Source organism: Protopterus annectens, chromosome 12.part0 (genome assembly GCF_019279795.1).
Source record: "Protopterus annectens isolate FY-2018-M chromosome 12.part0, PAN1.0, whole genome shotgun sequence".
Classification (NCBI taxonomy): Eukaryota; Metazoa; Chordata; order Ceratodontiformes; family Protopteridae; genus Protopterus; species Protopterus annectens.
The window spans coordinates 627047609-627068502 of NC_056746.1; the positions used below are offsets into that span (position 1 = coordinate 627047609).

General features: G+C 41.3%; 1 protein-coding gene across 1 annotated transcript in view; it reads right to left on the reverse strand.

The window, feature by feature from the left end:
• VPS35L (VPS35 endosomal protein sorting factor like) overlaps positions 1-20894 on the reverse strand; it is a gene marked incomplete in the record, with an annotated part of 3288436 nt that overhangs the window by 2621556 nt on the left and 645986 nt on the right. Inside the window, 1 exon segment of the mRNA XM_044089753.1 lies at positions 3792-3888. Within this exon segment, the coding sequence (XP_043945688.1) occupies positions 3792-3888 (97 nt within the window).

Here is a 20894-nt window from a genome sequence, read left to right on the forward strand (position 1 = left end):
CAATGGAATCTTTCTATTAATTCACTGTGTTGTATGGAATTCTTTGCCAGGAATGCAAAGTGACACATTTCTAAGTATCAACTCCCACCATCACATATGGTGTATTCATAGTTCTATTTGTTCCTTCGAATACTTATTGGTTGTGTCAGTCATCGAATGTCAGTGAACTGAGCAACTTGTTTAAAGCACCCTTCCGACATTTACAACACACACACAGACACAGACACACACAGACACACACAGACCTCCCTTCACCTTAAATCAAGACATTACAATAAAGCTGCAGTTGCAACTAACTCAACCCAGAATTTAGGCAGCACTTAATACTTCAAGTTAGCAGGGTAAAGAGGGTAAACAGTCAAATTACAGCCAGATGATGCATACACATGGAGATGCATTTAATAAACTATAACAACCAAAATCAGGTAGAACTCACTCCACATGCCCAATACCTTCCTAAATTATTTATTTACTGGTAATCAGGGGTACAGGAAGTACAGGTCATATCATAGTAACCATCGAAATTTGATTCCCTTGTATGAATGAGTGAAGCCATGATCTTATCCTGTAACAAGGCAATTATTAGCAACAATAGGTCATTTATGTTTTTGGTACATAATGTCTTATGAAAATTATACTGGGAAGTCTTGACTGGCAAAAATAAACTTGTTAGTATAAAACCTGGCAATATACGTTTTATAGATACTGCAAGCTGTAATGCAAAATTTATATAACCCAGGTGCTAGAATCATGACGTACTGCAAAGGATTGCCTCTTGTCCATCGCAATGAAAAATCAGACCTAGTAAATTCAGAAAACACCAATTTAATCCATTACTTATTTATAAAGCAAACACTAAAAATGCAGACCAGTTTATGCTCCTTAAACCCATAATTCAATAAGATAAAAATCAGTGCAGTAAACAACATAATTTGCTGTTAAACTAGTCCATTTAAGCTATACATGCATGAAAAAGAAAACCTAATTACATTAAAGCAAGCACTAGATGTCTTAAGAACAACCTGGACACTTATTACGGGAATAACTGTTTTGATATTTTGGCAGGCTAGAAGGCCATTATTGTCCGTGCCTGAAATACTTGCCTGTATGCATGTAAAGTTATTAGTGAGTATGTCTTCCAAATGAAGTACCACATATATATTTGGCCTTGGCTTACCTTGTCATTATCAGGGTGCTCTGCTAGTCCAATTAACTTCTCTGATAAGTTCTCCTACTGCAGACCACAAAACCTTTAACATTTAATTTGATAAAAATAGCCTATTAAATAAAGATCCATGTTTAACCATACTTCTCATGTTTAAATGCCTATTAAACTGATTTGTAAACTTTTGCAGGGGGAAGAAGTGCGGAGAAGACACCACATCACCACCATTTTTGTGATATTTTTTAAGGGATAAACTGAGCATCAGGTAACTACTTTCAGTATATCCACAGAAGTATAACAATGTGTAGGCACTTTCCATTTTATATCAGGAAGCCTCATTTCTTCAGGAAAAGAGGGGTTCCCTGCAGGCAGTGAAAATTTCATACGTATAACTACCAGTATCAATAAAAGAAATTATCTTCTGGCGGAGATCACGTGAGACTTCTCAGAAAACTTTCTCCCTATTTAAATCCTCAGTAGAAGGGAAAAGTTGTTGTGTCTTTCGGCTTTTCCCGGTTAGGGGTCGCCACAGCTGAACTCCGGTCCACTAATGATTGGCAGTTGAGTTTTACGTGCTGAGTTGCCAGCCCTAACGCACAACCTTCAACGAAGGTACACCCATTCACGCATGTCTCCACTCAGAAGATGCTCTAGCTGAGAGTCGAACCGGTCAGCGTCTTACTGTGAGGCGACAACGCTACCGCAGCACCACCACCGCGGATCTAGTAGAAGGGAAAAGTATTTTCCTATATAAACATCTTCCTTATCAAAACAGGCAAGTTGGGGAAGTGTTCTTTTACTTTTCCCCCTTGAAGTCACAGTATGCTAAACACAGGCTGACATCAGACCAAACACAGGCTGACATCAGACCAACAAAGCCAAAAACTTAATTCCATGCTGTTGCAGTTTTTCTACAATGTTAAAATAATCTAACAACGGGTTTACAGTCAAAGGAGGGTTGTACTGATTTAGAAGAAAAAATAAAAGCATCTAAGCTGAGAAATTATCTGTGAAACAGTACTTCCATCCAACTCTGAAACCTCCAGTCCTCATGACTTCAGTGGACACTAATGTGGATACTAAATTACATGTTTTTTACATACTATATTTTGGTAGCAATAAGGAAAACTTTCAAACATTAGAAAATTACTACAGTGTTCCTGCATATGGAAGTCATTTGAGAAACTGTTAAATAGTGTAATATCTTAGCCTCCTTAAAGTTAGGTTTTGATGACTGGACGAGTTCACACAAACTTACTGCAGGGACAAGAAGTATGGTCATTAATAAGGAGGGAGGTATACCTAACAGAAATAGTTCCTAAGCCACAGCCCACAGGCTAAGACACAGTTACCAGAAATATTTCTTATAGAACATGGCTAGGATATACACAGTTGTTCAAAATGTCTGCCTAGTACTAAACTATGAACATGCACATATTCAAGAGAAGGAGCTAAAATAGTACAAACAGCCATAAAGAACATGAACTTGTGGTAAAAATGACTGGCAAAAGACTACCACAATTATAAATACATACTATTTAAAACACAAACTCTTTGCAGAAAAACGGAAGGTTTTATGTAAGCAAGAGCCACTAGACAGATGTTCTTCAGATGCCGTTGCCAGATATTAATACATTAAAGCTGTGGAAAGTGAGGCAAGCTTCCAGCAAAGCTGGCTGTACAAGATTGTCTAACAAATCTATAAAGGTTACATGCAATAGTGGCTTAGGACCAGTTAAAACCTTTACAGGGAATAAAAGACAGCTAATAAAATTTCAACTGGGATGAAAATAAGGTATGTGGGCTGTAAAACAATTATGATTTATAGTTACAGTGACTCTTCCCTGAAAAATAACAAACTTCAGGGCTGCACAACTCTAGGAATATTATTCAATCAAACCAAAGCTCTCACATCAATCACATTCACACACACATAGATATACATACATATATATATATATATATATATATATATATATATATATATATATATATATAGAGAGAGAGAGAGAGAGAGACACACACACACACGTATTACTAACATAATTAAAACAGCTGCAAAGCAGAAGGCATTTTTGATTATTGACACCCACATAGTTTAGTGTGTGCACTATCCTTACTGTTTTTACTCCACGTGCAAAAAAAAAAAGATTTTCTTCTCCAGAACCAGTCTGCTTTTACCATGTAATCTGGCACACTACGATGACACATTTGAAATAATGCAAGTACAGGAATGAAAATCAAAGAAATACTTAACTAGACAGCAAAACTGAATTACAATACAAAGAGTTTTCTCTCAATGTGACAAGACGGCTACCTATATATGCCAGAAAATGGTTTATTCTTGGCTCCATAAGCCAAACATAATAGCTGAATGGATCCAAAACAGGAAGGGTGCCTATTCTGTCTCAGCTCACCATGCACCACCATTTGACCAAGGGTATTCTGAAGACAAATTGATAACCTCCTAATGCACGCGAGACAAGACACTACCAAACAAGTAATAGATACTTATCTTTCTCAGAACTCAAGTAAGGATTCTGACATATCATACAAAAGGATGTAGAGCCATCTTCACCACTATGCGACTATGGCACACCACCAAAAATATAATATTTAAGGATACAATCTAGGTATGAGTTCTCGAATTGATGCAATTTTGAAGAACCAGTTCAAGCAGGTCTCTCGTGCAGTGTCACTTACATCCTCTGGATTGAAGTTTTCTGTAGGAAAAAAATATGGTCATCTGAATATGCAAAGAAACAAATAGCAGTGTTGTGTAGGGCAAATTATCTTGAATGTATTTGCCTATTTAAGCAAGCAGATTACTTCAAATGCTTTTTTTTACCACTAACAATGGGGATGCATTAGTAACACATGAATTCCAAATGCAAAATAGGTGTAAATGCAGGGCAGTGTCTACTTTGTGCAAGTTACATTGTAAAGTACAGCAAAATAATATACAGTATGAAAAAAGTAAAAGTTATGAATAGGATACAGATGTTTATATCCGCATTTCTTTCATCCCATGGCCAAGATTTCTAATATCAGATCTAAGTTTAATGACTGAAAGTGCTCAAGAGTTTCCTTTTCACTAAAACAAGATGGTCAAAATTGGATTTACACTGTAATCTAAATAAGCTATTTTACTGGAGACAGTCCGCTACATCCCCATCCAAGTTTCAAATAATCAAATGAAAGGCCAAAGTACCTGAGCAGAACGGGAACTCTTGACAGCACCGACCTCAAATAACAGATGGGTATTTCAGCCTTCTGTGCCATCCAACGGCAATCTACTGAAGATGGTCTTCAAATGATCATCCTTCTCCCTTACCTCCTGGTCTCCATGCTACCTAAACCTCTGCTCTAGGTGCTATTCATATCCTTGTCCATTACCTGCAGTCATAAACATGAGCTTGGGTTGAAACATTCCCCACCCAGAACTACTGGACAGGTGTCTTCCTTATATTTCCTACAGGTATTCATACAATCCAAAGACCATTACTCTAAGGTTGTCGAAACCTCTTCGTGTTACAAAGATGGGGAAACATCCAGCCTTCTAGACAGTAGACAATGGAGGCTGCTGTACTCAATGACTTCATTACAATGTTAACATTTTACAATGCTCCCACATGGCAGGAGTGTAACTCAACAGTTGTTCAATCCACCCTTCAAAGCCAGTCACTTAGTATGGGGGTTAATAGTCATGGTATAACTGTGACCAAACTTCTACAATGACAGGCCACTACAGATAAAGATTATGGGCAAAGGTAGCACAGCTCTTTGTGAAAAACATCAAATTCATTTTTTTAGACTTCGTGCAAAAAGAATTTCACTTCAAGGACAATAAGATGAAGCAGAAGAATACTACTATCACTGCCTTTTCCCCATTTCAGCAAGGTAAGCTCCAATTCACAAATGTGTGCCTTAAGAATACAGTTGTCTTACAACACTGCCACAGGGTCAGGAGACAATGGCCTCCAGATCCTCAGACTCTTCAGGAAAAAGCAAAGGAAGGGAAAAAAATTCCCACCAGCTACATAAGAAAAGTAAAGTTGTGTAAATCTTACAGTAACAGTAGATGTCCTTGTTTTCACTGTTGCTGTATTCTTTACATAAGGGATCTCCTGCAAAGGATAGCCCAATGTCTGGCCAGTATACCAAAGCCTTTCAGTTTTAGAGGTGCCATACATCACACATACACTCCCCATGTAAGATATAGGACATAAAGGTGATGGATGCAAACACTCAGAAATGAAATGCCCCAGACGGAACAGAATACCCTCAGGGACAAAACAGAACATGTACATCCAGGAAGGAAAAAGGGCTGAAAGAAAAAGAAACAAGAAACCCTCGACCAGGAGGGCAACACAAATACTGGGCAAGAGCAAGAAAAGAGCTGGCTGTTATGGTAATATGTTGGACAACTGTACCATGTCTTTCCATATTACTGTTGCAGTATAAGAAAGAGTACCAAGAGCTTTAGAAGAAGCCTAGGAGGAAGAAGGCACAGAACATAACATTCAATTTGTAATGCTTAGTGAAAGTATGAACAGAGGACCAAGTAGTAGCCTCAAAGATGGCATTGGTGTCCAAACCCTGAAAATTGCACCAGAGGAGCTAACCACCCTAGTAGAATGTGCCTTTACTGATGAAGAAAGGCATTTGCCATGAAAAGAATAGCAAAAGAAAATGGCCTTAGAAATCAAAGAGGATGGCTTCCATAGAAACGGCAAAACCCAAAATCATGAGATGAAAAGAGAAAAACAGCTGCTCAGACTTGCAAACTGCTTTTGTTTTATCTAAATAATACCTGCAGCTCCAAGGTGTGAAGAACCTTCTGACTGGTAGACTGCAGAGAACAAAAAAAAGGAAGGAAGGTGAACAGACTGATTAACAAACAACTCACTGACCACCTTGGACATAAAAGAAGGATTAGTGCGAAGAAACACCTTCTCTCTTTGAAAAGGTAAAAAAGGAGGAATAGCCATGACAACCTGAAGATGCTCAGACACTCTCTTGAACAGTCTTCCAAGTACAATGTTGCAAGAAAGTTGAAAAAGCAGGCTCAAAAGGAGTCCGAGTCAATTTTCAAGTACAAAATTGAGGTCCTACGACTGTAGAATAGGCTTTCTGGGAGGCCTGATATGAAGGATTCCATTAAGAAATTATTTGATCTCAAACCAAGAGGCCAGAGGAGGATTCAAGGGCAGACAAGTAGAAATTGCTGATAGGTGAGCTTTAACTAAAGAATATGCCTACCCAGCATGGATCAGATTACACAAACAAGACAGAACCAGAGGAACCTCCACAGAGAGGGAACCCTGATGCTAAGATAGGCACAAGACAGAAAATCTTTTCCTATCAGACATGTATGTTTTTCTGGTAGTGGGTTTCCTGGCTTCCTTGCAGAACCCACAGCATGTCTTCAGAAAAGAGGTGCTTAAAAGGAATCAAAACCCTATCACCTACAGTGTCATCCGAAGAGTAGACATGTGAGAATGAATAACAGATCCCTTGTCTTTTGAGACAAGCTCCACCCAATGAGGCAACTTGTGATGTCTCTGGCCAAGTGAGAAAGAAGGGGAGAACCAATGCTTTCTGGGCCAAGTCACTAGCAAGATTTAGGGAGAATCCTGCCTGATCTTGCGCAGAACTCATGGTAACAGGAGGAGGAGTGGAAGCCATACAGAAACATTCCCTTCGAAGGAAAATACAGGGTGTCTACTTTCCAAGTTAGAGGACTTAGGACAGAACAGAGGGAGTTGTCTGATCAGAGAGGAGGCAAAAAGATCTACCTGAGTAATACCCCACCAATGGACTATCTCCAGGAACAGATCAATGTGAAGCATCCATTTGTGAGCCTGTGTTCTGGACCTGCTCAAACAGTATACCACTAGATTGTGCTCTGAGGGAATGTAAATGTCCTAAAGAGTCACTTGATACTTGATAACTAGATCCCAGACCTGAAGAGCTTGTCTGGAAAAGAGATAGGACATCATACCCCCCTGCTTGTTGACATACCACATCACAGTAGTATTGTCTGTGAAGACTACGAGGGGACCAGGATGGAAAAGGGAATGAAAAGCTGACAGAGCCAGAAGCAAAGTTCTCACCTCTTTTATGTTGATATGGTTTGACCTCTGACGAGAAGGCCAGAGACCCTGGACTAGTAGGAGGCCACAAGAAGCTCCCCAACCCAAGTGTGCATCATCCATTAACAGCTCCTGAGAAGGAATCAGAACCTGAAAGAGAAACCCTGGACTGACAGAGAGTTGATGAGTCCACCACTGAAGCTCAAGTTTGAGGACAAGGAGGAAAAGGAACAGGGAAATCCAGGGGGTGGCAATGTTGGAGCCACACTGATTTGAGGTACCATTGAAATTTCCTCATAATGAAGCCTGGTGACAGGGGGCATGGTAATAGTGAAGGCCATAAATCCCAGAACCCTGATAAATTCCATGGTCATGAGAGAGGACAGAGGAAGAAGAGAATGGAAAAAAAATTGTCAAGAGACGAAACCTTGGGAGCAGGGAGATATGCTAGCATGGGAATGATGTGAAGCCTGCATCCAAGGAAAACATGATCCTGGGATGGCATCAGGACTGATTTTGTGAGGTTTATGATGAACCCCAGACTGTGTGTAAATGACAAATGGTAAACTGGAGATCATACAGACTTCTGGAAGGAGAAGCTTGAATGAGCAGGTCTTCTACACAGGGAAAAATTGGTATCCTCCAACACCTGCAAAAAGCAATGACAGGAGCAAGGCATTTGGTGAATACCCTTGGGGCAGTAAAAAGACCAATGGGTAAAGTACAAAACTGAAACTGCAAGTAAGAAACAGAGATTTGCAAACATTTCCTAAACAGAGGGTGAATGGGGATGTGAAGGTATGCATCCTTGAGGTCGAAAGAAACCAAAAAGCCCTAGGGAAGAAGAAGAGGAAACAAATCATTCTGGAGTAAACCCCCTTTCCTGCTTGAGTGCACGGAATGAGCTGACTGGTGAATGGATCCAAAAGGGATTGCAGACCCTCTGGAAAATGAGGACGCGGTTCTAGAAGAGGTTGAGGAATGCCTGAAAAGGGGGGAATGTACTTCTAAACTATGAAATATCCCTGGCAAACAAGAGATAGCACCCAAGAGTCTGGGGTGATCAGATGCCAATTGGGAAGAGAAAGAAAGCCAGACAGACAAGGGGACCTAGCCAAGAATATGTGAAGGCCAAACTCTTAATTGTCCTGAAAAGAAGGTTTCTAAGATAAAGAAGTCTGAGTGGACTTAGCAGGAGGAATGTGCCTAGAACACTTCTAACCTTTAAGAGGTGGGCAAATTTGTCTACAAACAAAGGCAGACTTAGAAGGGTAATTAGTGTGGAATTTGGGATGCAGGAGACAAAAAATATGTTTAAGTTCCTGTAAGGCCTTCTCCTTATCCTATGGAGACTTAAACAAGTCAGCAGCAGCTGTCCCAAAAAGAGTTTTATCTAGTGGGGCATCCAAAAGCTTGGCTTTAATATCATCAGGTAAAGCCTGAAGATGTAGCCAAGAATAGCGCTTCATCATGGAACCAACAGCAGCAGCCCTACAAAAGAAATTAGCTGCATTTAATAGAGTGACGGGCAACCTGTGAATTTGACCCAGGCAGGGAAAGAGCAGAAGCCTTCTCATCAGAATCAGGAGGGTAAGACATCACCTTAGTTAACTGGGAAAGAACAGCCAAAACATACCTGTTCATGTGGGTCTGGTAATTAATAGCTCTAAAAGACAGGGTGGCAGCAGTATATACTTTCTTACTTAACCTTCCCATGGCTTGACTGCCCTTATCTGAAGGAAGGAGTTTAGTAGATGGCAACAGCTTAGATGGTTTATCAGAGGAAATTGAGACCACTAAAGGAGCAGCAAAAGGTCATTTATACAAAAAATTGCAATCTTCAGGCACCCTGTAGAAATTGTCAGGTGTCATGGGTCTGCAGGTTGATAATCAGGTGCTACAGAGGCAGTAGTGTCCAAAAGGGTGGCAAAAACAGGACAGACAGCTTAGGAGACTCCATTTGTAGAAGCTCATAATACCACTTTTGAATGTCAGAGATCTGGGAGCAAACCCACTTAAAATACTCCATCATGTAAGCAATAGTATTCCCCAAAAGATAATGCTTCCAAGAGGGAACTTGGACTCAAAGAATCCTCTTCCTCTGAAACATAGTCTAGAATGGAAGAAACTTGAGAAGAGTAAGCAGGGGATTCTTCCGCAGAATCCAAGTCCTTGTCCAAGGAATCCAATTCCCTAGGCCTCTTAACAAGGGTGGAAGATCAGGCAGGAACAGGGTTCTTCCTCCCTTGAAGAGGCTTCAGGGCCATTGAAGCATTAAATAGACCCCGAGTAAAATCCTGCCATTCATGCTGGGGATCTTTAGCAGCAGGGGAAAAATGCTTGGTTTTCTGCTTTTTCTTGAGTGGAATGGTCCACCCTAAGTATCCACGGAGGTCCAGACCCTTGGCGAGATTTAACACTGGTAGTAGGCATCTCATCTTTCACTAAAATCTGACAAATCCCCCTTGGATATATTCTGCCAAGGTTCCCCCTCAACTTCAGGTGCAGACACTGGAAAAGCCTCCAAGGACGTTTGACAGTTCGGTTTCATGCCTGCCTCTGATGTGGTCGTGGCAGAGTAATCTAAGGCATGGACCAGATGGTCTTCAGGGCTTTCACTAGCTTCTAGATAGATGTCTGGGGGAGGTTGGCTAACAACTGGATCAAGCTTGATCTTTTTGCCCACCTTCTTATCAGATGGCTGGCAATTGGGACAGGAGGATTCTGCCATAGCACCTGCAGCACCTGTTTTTCAAGATATATGGATAAGAAGGATAAATGACTATGTAGGGTCTTAGGCACAAACGCTTGAGAGAGTACTGTGTATTGTCATGGGATGCACAGAAGTAAAAAAGACACTAGTTGTGATGGTCTTTATGCGGAATCTGCCTCCAACACTAACATATGTCACCTTTATGCCCTATGCCTTATGCAGGAAGCATACATGTGATGTATGGTGCATACACTGGCCAGATGTTAGGCTATCCTTGGCAGGAGATCCCTTATGTAAAGGATACTGCCAGTAACAGGGAAGGACACTGTGCCCGTTTACAACTGATATGACAATAGTGGAGCATGGCATATATGGAAGAAGGGCACTGCATAATGAGAAGTGGCAAGGGGAATAAAAAGATCTGCACTGGGCTAACCCTACTGTCACTGCATGTTACCCCACAAATGCACTCATTCAGCTGCAAAGATAGATACTACCAGACTTCAAACATATGTAAGAAGCTTAGTCAATGAACCCTGAACCCAAGACATAGCAAGAAAAGCCCATAACCCAGAGTACAACCACCAAGCTACAGACAGTTGAGTGCTGCATGCCTGCATTAGGCCATCACAATTGGTCTGGCTGAATGAATAGAGGAACTGTAGTGCCTATACATCAGTATGCAACTTCCAATGAGGAAGCCAGGATGACATTTTGACCCTCATGATCCACAAAAGTAGAAGCCATATAGGGCCCTGAGTCCTCTGCATTTGAAAATAAGCTTTCCACATACAAGGATCTCAGAAGAGTTTCCAAAAAAAAAAAAAAAAAAAAAAAAACTTGCCTCAAAGAAAGTTTGTCCAAAGACTGCCTTCTGTGTCTCTGGACTTTTCTGCAGTACTCTGGCACATATCTAGGAAAATGGATAATAATCTCCTGCTGATCCCAAAGTGAAGAACTTTCAAACCTGTGTCATTCACTCCACTTACTAGAACACAGGCCAGTGTTTCTCCAGCTGATGTTTCTGGGTGACTGGGTTGAAACATTAGCATTTATGGTGCTACTTCATGTTGGGCTCCTCCTCCATACAACAAAGATTATACTTGGTTTTTGCTCATTAGCTGATGAGCAAACACTTGGGTTTTGCTCCATTAGAAGTGAAATATGGGAAAGTGATTTTTTTTTACAATGTGTAAGGTCTGAGTTATAAACATCAGTAGAAAAGAACTAGAAGGCTCAGTGGGCCGGGTACACTCTTCTGATGAAGCACTGTATGTCAGAACCTGTGTAAGGGTATCTCCCACACCAGTGTAGCAGTTTGCTAAACTGGAAGAAGGAAAGGATGAATACAATTAAAGACCCACTAAAAATGCCCTAATGTCAGCTCTGCAATGCACCTGGCTTTATTGCCTAATCTCACTACTCTCACTTTTGCCATGCTCTATCAGCTGTCCACCATCAGTCTGAAAATTACAAATAACCTGGAATGTTGTATGTCTACACTTACTAAAGTGCTACTACTTTGTACTTCTTGCCTTTTTATTTATCCTGTTACATAGTTCCAAAGTTATCTGACGGACAGATCTTTTCAAGTTGTATTCAATACTACTTACTCTCTTCCTTAAGTACCTTCAATACTGGAGTTCCCCAAGGCTCTGTTTTGGGTCCCCTACTATACACATTATTTATTAACCTTACAAAATACCTACCACATTAGACTTTATCTTATCTGCAGATTACATCTTCTTGCTAGAATCTAACAAATGCCTAAACACCATGGAGACTCAGCTGTAACAATCATTCTATTAACTTTGAAACTAGGCTGTAAGCAACAAACTTTTAATTAACAATAAAAGAATTGTAATGCTCTTTTCATGTCCCCATAAAATAAAATAGATTAATTGCACTGCCATCACTGATAATCAAAATATTATTATTCCACTTGTATCAGTATTTAGAATTTACCCTAGTCCACATGCCCTCTTTCTCTGTCCAGACTGACAGCTTCACTCTCATAGGATCATAGGAAGTTACTAGGCTATTGGCCCTGAGGCCCTTACAAGCCTACCCAAGAATTAGTCCATGTTCCAACAAGTCATCACCTGATGTCCCTGTCCAGCAGGGACATGGGTGGAATCCCAGGGGTGTATTTTCTTTTCCCCATCCAGTTATCCAGGTTGCACTTAAAAAGGGTTAAAGAGGTACTCTGCTTGACTTGGAGAGGGAGTTTATTCCACAGAAGGGGGAATCTCTGGGACACAAATCTGTCCCACTAATAAGTCCTACTGATGTCACAGACCAGGTTGAGGTTGCGTGTGTGGGTTACTCGAGTGGAGCTTGACTTGTGGATATGTAGCAGTCCCATCAAGGCAGGATCTGAGACTGCTTTGTATGCCAGACAGAGGTCACCTCTGAGGAGTGTATATGAGTAGGGGAACAGGGCTTTTAGCCTATCTGTGTAGGACAGATGTTTGAGGCCCTGGATTCTCCTGGTGAGGAACCTCTGTGATCTCTCCAGCTGCTGCATGTGCTTTGCGAGGTACACACTGTCACAAAAGGAGATATTGCCAGGACAGCTGTCTGGAATTTAGTAAATGGCTGTGTGTCATTTGTGAATGTCAACATGCTTTATGTAAGATGCTTGTGTTACAAATGTATCAGAACTATATGTTATGTGGATATCAAACTGCTGGTACAGAAGTATGTGTTGAAAAGGGTTTGTAAAGTACTGAGCTTAAAAATATAATCACAGTGTAGTCTACTGGAAAAGAACAGAAATGTGCATACACTACTGTAATTGTTTAGATGTATATATTTTAACAATGGAAACTGGAATACAAGAGGTTAATTTCAGAAAATAGCTGAAATTAAATTACTTTATGACAGCAAGAGACAGGATGTCTATACTAGTGAGCTATCTGCGTTGTCTTGAAAGAAATTATTACTAGGCTTGACATGTGGAAGTGTTTTATGTTTTATGACTTCCAACAGCTGCAAAAATCTAAGTAGAAGCCCCTGTATATGTACTTTCACAGGTAGATGCTAAATGTTACATCTGCATCAGTGGGGGGGGGGGGGGGTTTCACCTGGTATAGAGTCAGATGACAAGAAGTGATGTCATTCTGTAAGCTATCCAGGCAGTAATATTTGAAACAATTTAAAAACGTTCTGAGAGAGACCGAGTATTCTGTATTTTGTCTTTGACCTGACAGCATCAGCTGGGAGACCCATTCACCACATCTGCCTTGCTTGCTCTGAAGTTATTAGGGTACAATCATTTCTCTTAGATACAGTCAGGAATATAGCAAAGCTTAATTTAGATGTTTTTCTTTACTTATTTGAGACTGTCCTGCAATGGTGTGTTATAGATTTCTTGTTATTTTGAACTCTGATCTTACTGTGATTATATATCAAGTATTTTCTTGTTTTTTTTTTATTATTAAATATATTTAAAACTTTCATTGTGGCCGATATTTGTGAGACATATTTAAGTTCTGAGAGTACTTGCATATTTATTTCATCACACTGTGTAGACCACTCTTAATAGCCTTGCTCTTGATCAAACTACCATTTGCATTAACAGTAACATTACAAAGTAACATTGGACACCCTTTGTTAAGGGTCTTAAAGTAGCTGATAAAGAGTTGGCTGGTGGCAGTAATGACGATCTTATAATCTGGACAAAAGGAGGCATAGCTAGTAAACCTTTCCCAGGGGGGTGTATGTGTGTGTAAAAATCAAACCTCAAAGTGTGTGTGTCAGCTACTTGGGCAGGGACACAAAGCACTGGTTGGACAGACAGGCTGCTGGAGGTCTTGGCTTGGCCACTCAGCTGAGATCTCAACTCTATAGCTGTGCCAGTGGGGAGTCTTACTGGGGATCTGGAGAAAGAGGGAGAAACCAGCCCCGAACTGACTGTGGTCTCTGTGCTCTTAAGGGAAACTGCACTTGATGCAGAGAGCTGCATCTGGAAATACTGCGTGTGTAACTTGTCATCCTCCCAATATACACCCCCATTGGTGCTAGTGGTGAGGACTGAGGCTGCTTGATTACTGGTCTAGTGGTGGGGCATCACACATGCTGATAGGGGCGTTATACTTAATAATGGGTACTATAAGGGAAGTATACAGGGATGTTATGACCTTCTTGTCCCTGGACAAGTTACCCTTCTTTATAAAGTGAATCATGTAGAAAGCTTTCCATACAATGGAGGAAATATGGTGGTCAAAAGTCAGTCTGCTATCAACCTGGGTGCCCAAGTCCCTCATGACTGATTGCGTGCTTAGGACCTTGTTATTACTGTGTTAATTTGTGAGGGCATCACTCTCCCCAAAGGGGATGATAGTGCATGTTTTGGTATTCAGTTTGAGGCCATGTTTCTGGCACCAGTCATTTGTCTGAGTGAGACCCTCTTGGAAGATGTCCATATCACTAGGGGAATTGATGACAGTGCCCAACTTGTAGTTATCTGGAAACTTGGTCAACCATAGCCCACTGGTTTTGACCTGCCCCTGTGGTTTTGACCTGCCCCTCTGAAAAGTATATCCCAAACAACAGCGGCCCCAAGACCAATCTCCAGGGTACACCACGTGTTACAGGTCTACTGCTTGAGGTGGCTTCCCCAATTTTGACTAGGTGGGTTCTATCAGTGAGCCAGTTTGCTACCCATCTGGTAACATATGGATTGATGCTTAATTGAGTTTATCTATTATACCCAACTGGGGAATAGTATTGAAGGCTTTGGCCAGGTCGAGGGAGGTGGTATATGCCGTCCTCTTCTCGTCCATGGCTTTGGTGACTGTCTCAAAGAAGTTAACCATATTTAACAGGCGTGACTTCCCCTTGGCAAAATCAAACTGTGTGGGATTGCGTGTGCTTGGATGTTGCCAATGGCCTTGTTAATGAGGTCCATAATAATCCGTTCCATTGCCTTGCAGATCAGGCTAGTTATGCTGATGGGTTTATAATTTCCTGGATCGGTGGACGCATCACCTTTGTGCAAAGAGATGGCAGTGGCTGTCCTCCACTCAGCTTGGACAAAGCCGTTACTCAGGCTTTGGCTGAATAGGATGCTTAATGGTGACACAAGTTCCTGCCTGAGTTCATGTAGAATGAAGCCTGGGATGTTATCAGGTCACATGGAGGCTGTATTTTTTGCCTTTGAGAGGGAAGTGATGACTTGCTCCCTAGAGGTAAGGGGAGGGACAGATGTTGGGGATGTCCTGATTTACTGATGGGGGGGACAGAGGTGTGAGGTTTTTGCTGAACCTGTCTGCCAGTAGAATGGCTATATCTACAGAGCTTGTGTATGTGGTGCCCTTGACCACCAGTTCTGAGCAGATTTGAGTGCTTCCTTTGAGATTGCAGACATATGTGAAGAAGGCCTTATGACTGTCTTTAGTAGATGTGGCCAGTTTGGACTCGAAGTTTGCTTTGGAGGATTTCACTAGTGCTCTTACTTGCTTGTTCAGGCTAAGGGGAGACTGCTTCCAATTAGGCACCTGCTCCTTCTTGGTCCTAGACAGCAATTTTTTTTTCCTTTTATTATAGAGTTTATTTATTGCAGATGTCCACCAGCCAGGTCTACTCTTCCTTGAGGAGGATGCTTTTGTCCTGTTGGTTATTCCCGATTCCATGCAGCTATATAAATGCTTGCACAGTACTTCTGTGTAGGTTAGGACATTTGTGCCAGCTCCTACAGAGGGGAAGGGAGCTGTGAAGCTGTTTATACCTTCCCTCAGGAGGTTGTAATCAGCTTTGGAGAAGTTTTTATGTTTGACCATAGCAAGTGAGATGGTAATTTCGAAAGTGACTGCTTTGTGGTCGGATCTTACCAGGGAGGATGACACTGTAGGGATGCTGCAGTGGTTACTCATGTTGGTTAATACTAAGTCCAATATATTATCACCTCTTGTGGGTGTGTCGACCAGCTGTTCCAAGGCATTTGCATTGATGAAAACAAGGAATCTCTGAGCATGTGTGTTTTGGCATGAGTAGTCTTCCAGTCTATGGTTGGATAGTGAAAGTCACCCAGGATAAGGGTAAAGGGTTGAATCTTTCCAGATAGGTGGAGTGGGCATCTTGAGTCAAAGTTGGGGGACTGTAGCTAGTTATGACTTGAATAGGGGACTTGTCAATGGTTAACTGCACCTGTAGTGTCTCCTGTGTGTAATACTGTTTGACCAGCCTGGAGGTGTGCATGTCTTTAATATATATATACTGAAACTCCATCTCCTTTTACTTTGCTGCCCACAGTTTGGGGTCTTAATGTATGATAGGATGAGTAACCTGGTATGGCTGGGGTGCTCTCCGGAGCTTTGAACCAGGTTTCTGTGACTGCACAAATGTCAGCATCTTCCAGGGTTAAGAATGCTTGCAATGAGTGCAGTTTCATGTTTAGACTCCTAGCATTTAGCAGCATCACCTTTAATTTGTGTTTTGATGAACTTTTCATATTGGTAGTTTTGACCTCATGCCATTGCCTAAAAAAGGAGCTAAGGGGGAGGCAAGAGGCTTTGTCCAAGGGAGACAGATGCAGGCTATCTCTGGGAAAGCATTGTGGTCTGTTGATCATGTCTTCCCAGGCTGTCAGGTACTGGATCCTCTTGGAATGACAACAGAAACTAAGCCAATTGTTAAAGCCAATCATTTTCAGTTTGTATTGAGGCATCATTCTGGGTGACGGTAGAATGCTGCTTTAGGATAGGGATATGCCTGCCTCGGACACACATTCAGTGAGCATGATCTTGTTTCTTTATATAGTCCAGGAGGTATGTCTCAAGTCATTCATGCCAACATGGACTACAATAGAGTCATAACAGTATTTGTTGTTGAGAGACCTGAGTGCATGTGTGATATGGCGGATTCTGGCACCTGACAAACAACTAACTGTGACTTTCTCCTTATCCAGCCTGGTGAGGCTCACATCTGTGTGTCTCACAATGGAGTCTCCTATGACTAATATATTGGGTTTACAGTTAGGCTTTAGTGGCTATAAGACACAGGTGTGTGGACTGTGGGTGGTGTGGAGTTTGCATGTGTTTTTGCCTGGGAGGTCTCTTTTGTTTGGGAATGTTTTTGTTGAGGACCTCCACATATGTGGATGTGTGTTGTATAGGTGTGGGTGGTGTTTCAGGTGTGATGTTTGTGTTGACAACCTTCTCAGTGCGAGATACACTGGCTTGTGACAGAGACAGCATAGATTCTAGGTTCTTAATGTAATTGCATCTCTCACAAATTGTGTTCCTAAGTGGTAGTAGTAGGGGGCTGTCTGTGTACATGAGGCAGTTGCTACACCGTCTCAGTATGCCTATATCAACCAGACTGGCAGGAGAAACCGCAGGAAATTGTCCATCCATATTGCTCAGAATCTGAGGGAGAGAGGCTCTCAGAGGCCTAAGGGGGTAAAGGATGGAAGGTCTAAGATGAGTACTACTAGGTGATCACACAAGTGCTACTAGGGGAAAATTTGCAGCTGGAATACCTCGTAATGGGTTAAAAACACTGCAGCTGCTGTGCATGACACGCAAACTAGCCCAAACTAGCTTAAACATGAGGTTTAAATACCAAAAAAAATAGAAGATTCTAGTAACACAGAAATCTAGACAATGCTGCTAGCCCTTACTCACTTTACCAATCAGCTTGTAGCAGACAAGGTCCAGGCAGCCCTGCTACCCTCACTAGCAAAGAAGATAGGCTCCTACCAACACAAGACGGCTGCCAGAAACAGTAATGAAATGCAGTAAAATGCAGTTAAACAGTAATAAATTGCAGTAAATAGCAATGAAATACAGTTAAACACACTCACGATTAAAACTCTGTTATAGAATTTCACATTGGCTCACACTCTCTGCACACATTACCCATGCCAAAAATTACCTTTTTCCTAAACTGGAATATGGGATATCACTTCTTACCTTTCATTCCATCTATAAATACCTAAAGACTTCAGGTAACAGACAATAAAATATGCAGGTTTGCCCTATTTTCAAGCCCTCTAACCTACCACTAAAACCTTCAAAAATTAAACTGGATCCCTATAACCCAAAGAACAAACTATCTCTTTGGCAATCTGCTGTACAAAATACTTCAGGAAGGCTACTGCCCACCAATAAATAGAAAAGTGCCCATCAGGGAACACGTTTATTTAACCAACCCTTTTCAAAACTGCTATCTTTATTAAATTAGAAAGAAATGTATTTATCATTTTTAAGCATTTCAGGTGTATGCTAACTAAATGGAATACTTCAAGAATGAGAATTTCTTTAATTTCTCTCTTTTTTCTAGGTTTTAACAATATAAGTTTATACAGGTATACATGTTCTGTGTTATGCTAATGTTTTTATTAATATTTATAGGGAGTTTGTTTGTATTCACTTTACACTATGTAAAACAATGGGTTTAGAATATTTCAAAACATTTAAGTTGCATTCTGTGTAAAGCAGATACTCAAATCTCTCACCCTTGACAGTCAGACAAGCTTACTTTGTAGATGTGTGTAATTTCAACACTATTTATTATTAGACATTTGGTGGTGCTATTTGTGGGGCTGGCACTACTATTCTGTGGACATTTTCATATTTTAACATCCTGCTTCAGTCTCATGCTTGTCGTGTCTAAAAACGTATGTGTAAAGCTTCAGCTTTAAACATTTTCTACACAGAACTTAAAGTAGAACTATGTCCACCATGTTTATTTCATCAAGTCTTGATGTTTCCTACATTTTAACACTACTTTTGGACTCTATATACTTTTTTATATTTTTAAATGTAATTCCAGAGTCTGCCCATATGGGGTCCTGCATCTTGATTTTTTTAGTCTACCTCCTGGTATGCCACAATAGAATGCTTAGCATTAAAATATTACATATTATACAACGACCCCCCATTAGTATTCAAAAATGTGCACGCTGATTGGTCAGCGTGCACGTTGTAAATCCAAGTTATAGTAATGGAAAAAGGTCCGTCGCCTGGACTTTTTCCATTACTATAACTCTTACAGCAACACTGTCTCGCTATGTTAAATGAGTTTAACATAGCGAGACAGCTTTAAAAAAAGCAACGGAGATTCTCCGTTGCTTTTTTTAAAGCTGTCTCGCTATGTTAAACCCATTTAACATAGCAAAACAGTTTGTAAAGAGAAACGGAGATCTTGCTTTCTCCGTTGCTTTTTTCAAAACTGTCTCGCTATGTTAAATGGGTTTAACATAGCGAGACAGCTTTAAAATAAGCAACGGAGCAGTACATCAGAACTGCAGCAGAATACCAGACAGCTGCGGAAGGGCAGCAAGGAGGCATTATACAATGCCATTTAAGAAAAGTAATTATTTTTTTTCTTAAGTAATGTCATTGTATAATAGCAATAACCCACTTCTGGGTGTGGGTAATGCTGGATTTACCCACGGTTGGCTTTGTTTGGCCACTCGGGCTTCGCCCTCGTGACCAAACCACGCCAACCGTGGGTAAATCCAGCATTACCCACACCCAGGCGTAGGTTATTGCTATAATAGCCCCTAAGCACCTGTCAATGCATTGACTTTACATCTGTTTTCATATAAACCTTGTTTTCTTTTAGTCAGTCACGCTTTTCAATGACTACTTAAAAGACAAACGGAGATAATCACACAGAAAAGCATCCGCTACACATGAATTTTGTCTCCTGCTGGGAGTCGATCACAGCAGCAAACAGCTTAAATTTGCCCCTTTGACAGACATGAAGGGGGGGGGTGTTTAAGGACTACAACCCAGGCATAACAAAAGAATGAAAACTGGCCACTTTAGAAAGAAAAAGAAGTAACATGCACTGAGAATACTATTCTGTATTATTATCCCACTTTGTCTTTTAAGTAGTCACTGAAAAGGTCCCAGGTCCAACTCTTCCTGGAATTTATCAACTCAAATGCCCTGGATCAGCTGGTAAACTCCCCTAACAGAGATGAAAACATATTGGACCTGGTCATCACCAACATGGGCGACAGGTGTTCCACACCAGAGGTCAACCTGTCACTGGTTAGATCAGACCATAAACTAATCACTCTGGATGTCCACACCACACCACCACCTCCAACCAAGGAAACCACAGTGCAAAACTTTTCTATATCAAACTTCACCTTACTTAAGACAGAGGTGGTAAGTTTCACAGCCCTCACGCTAAATGATAACAGTGTCCAAGATGCAGGAACCTTTACAAATGCACTCTATGAGCACCTACAAGGATGCATGGATCATGCCATCCCTAGCAAAACCAAGACTCACTCCGCTAAGAGAAGGAAACCAGTCTGGTGGACCCCTGCCATAAACAGGCTATACAATAGAAGGAGGAAACTAGTTCAGAAAAAAAGCAAATCCCAAGAAGGAAAGACATCCCTGATCAGTAGCAGTAAGAAACTAAGGTCCATCATAAAATCCTCCAAGGCTAACTTCGAAAGAAAAATAGCCAAGGATTCGAAAGATAACCACAAAGCCTTCTTTAGCTATGTCAGGAATCTAAGTGGCAACTCGCAGATATGCTCTGAGCTAGTGGAAAACAGCACAAAATATACTGAACCCATTGATATTGCCAACATCCTGGCAGATAGATTCAGTGCAAACTTCACCCCCAAAAGGGCCCACAACAATACCGGAAAAGTGTAGTGTCCCGGAAATCACAGACACACAGGTGAAAACAGCCCTTTCAAAAGCCAAAAGCACAGCGTCAATGGGGCCAGATGGTGTCCCAGGCTGCGTCTTACACGAACTACAGAACGAACCCCCCCCACCTAAACACACTGTTCAACCTCAGCCTCCCCACAGGCTACGTGCCCATACAATGGCACACAGCAATGGTTATTCCGCTCTACAAAGGAGGGGCCACAACTGACCCTGGTAACTATCGCGCCATAAGCCTGACTAGCCAGGTCTGCAAGGCTATGGAGCGCATCATC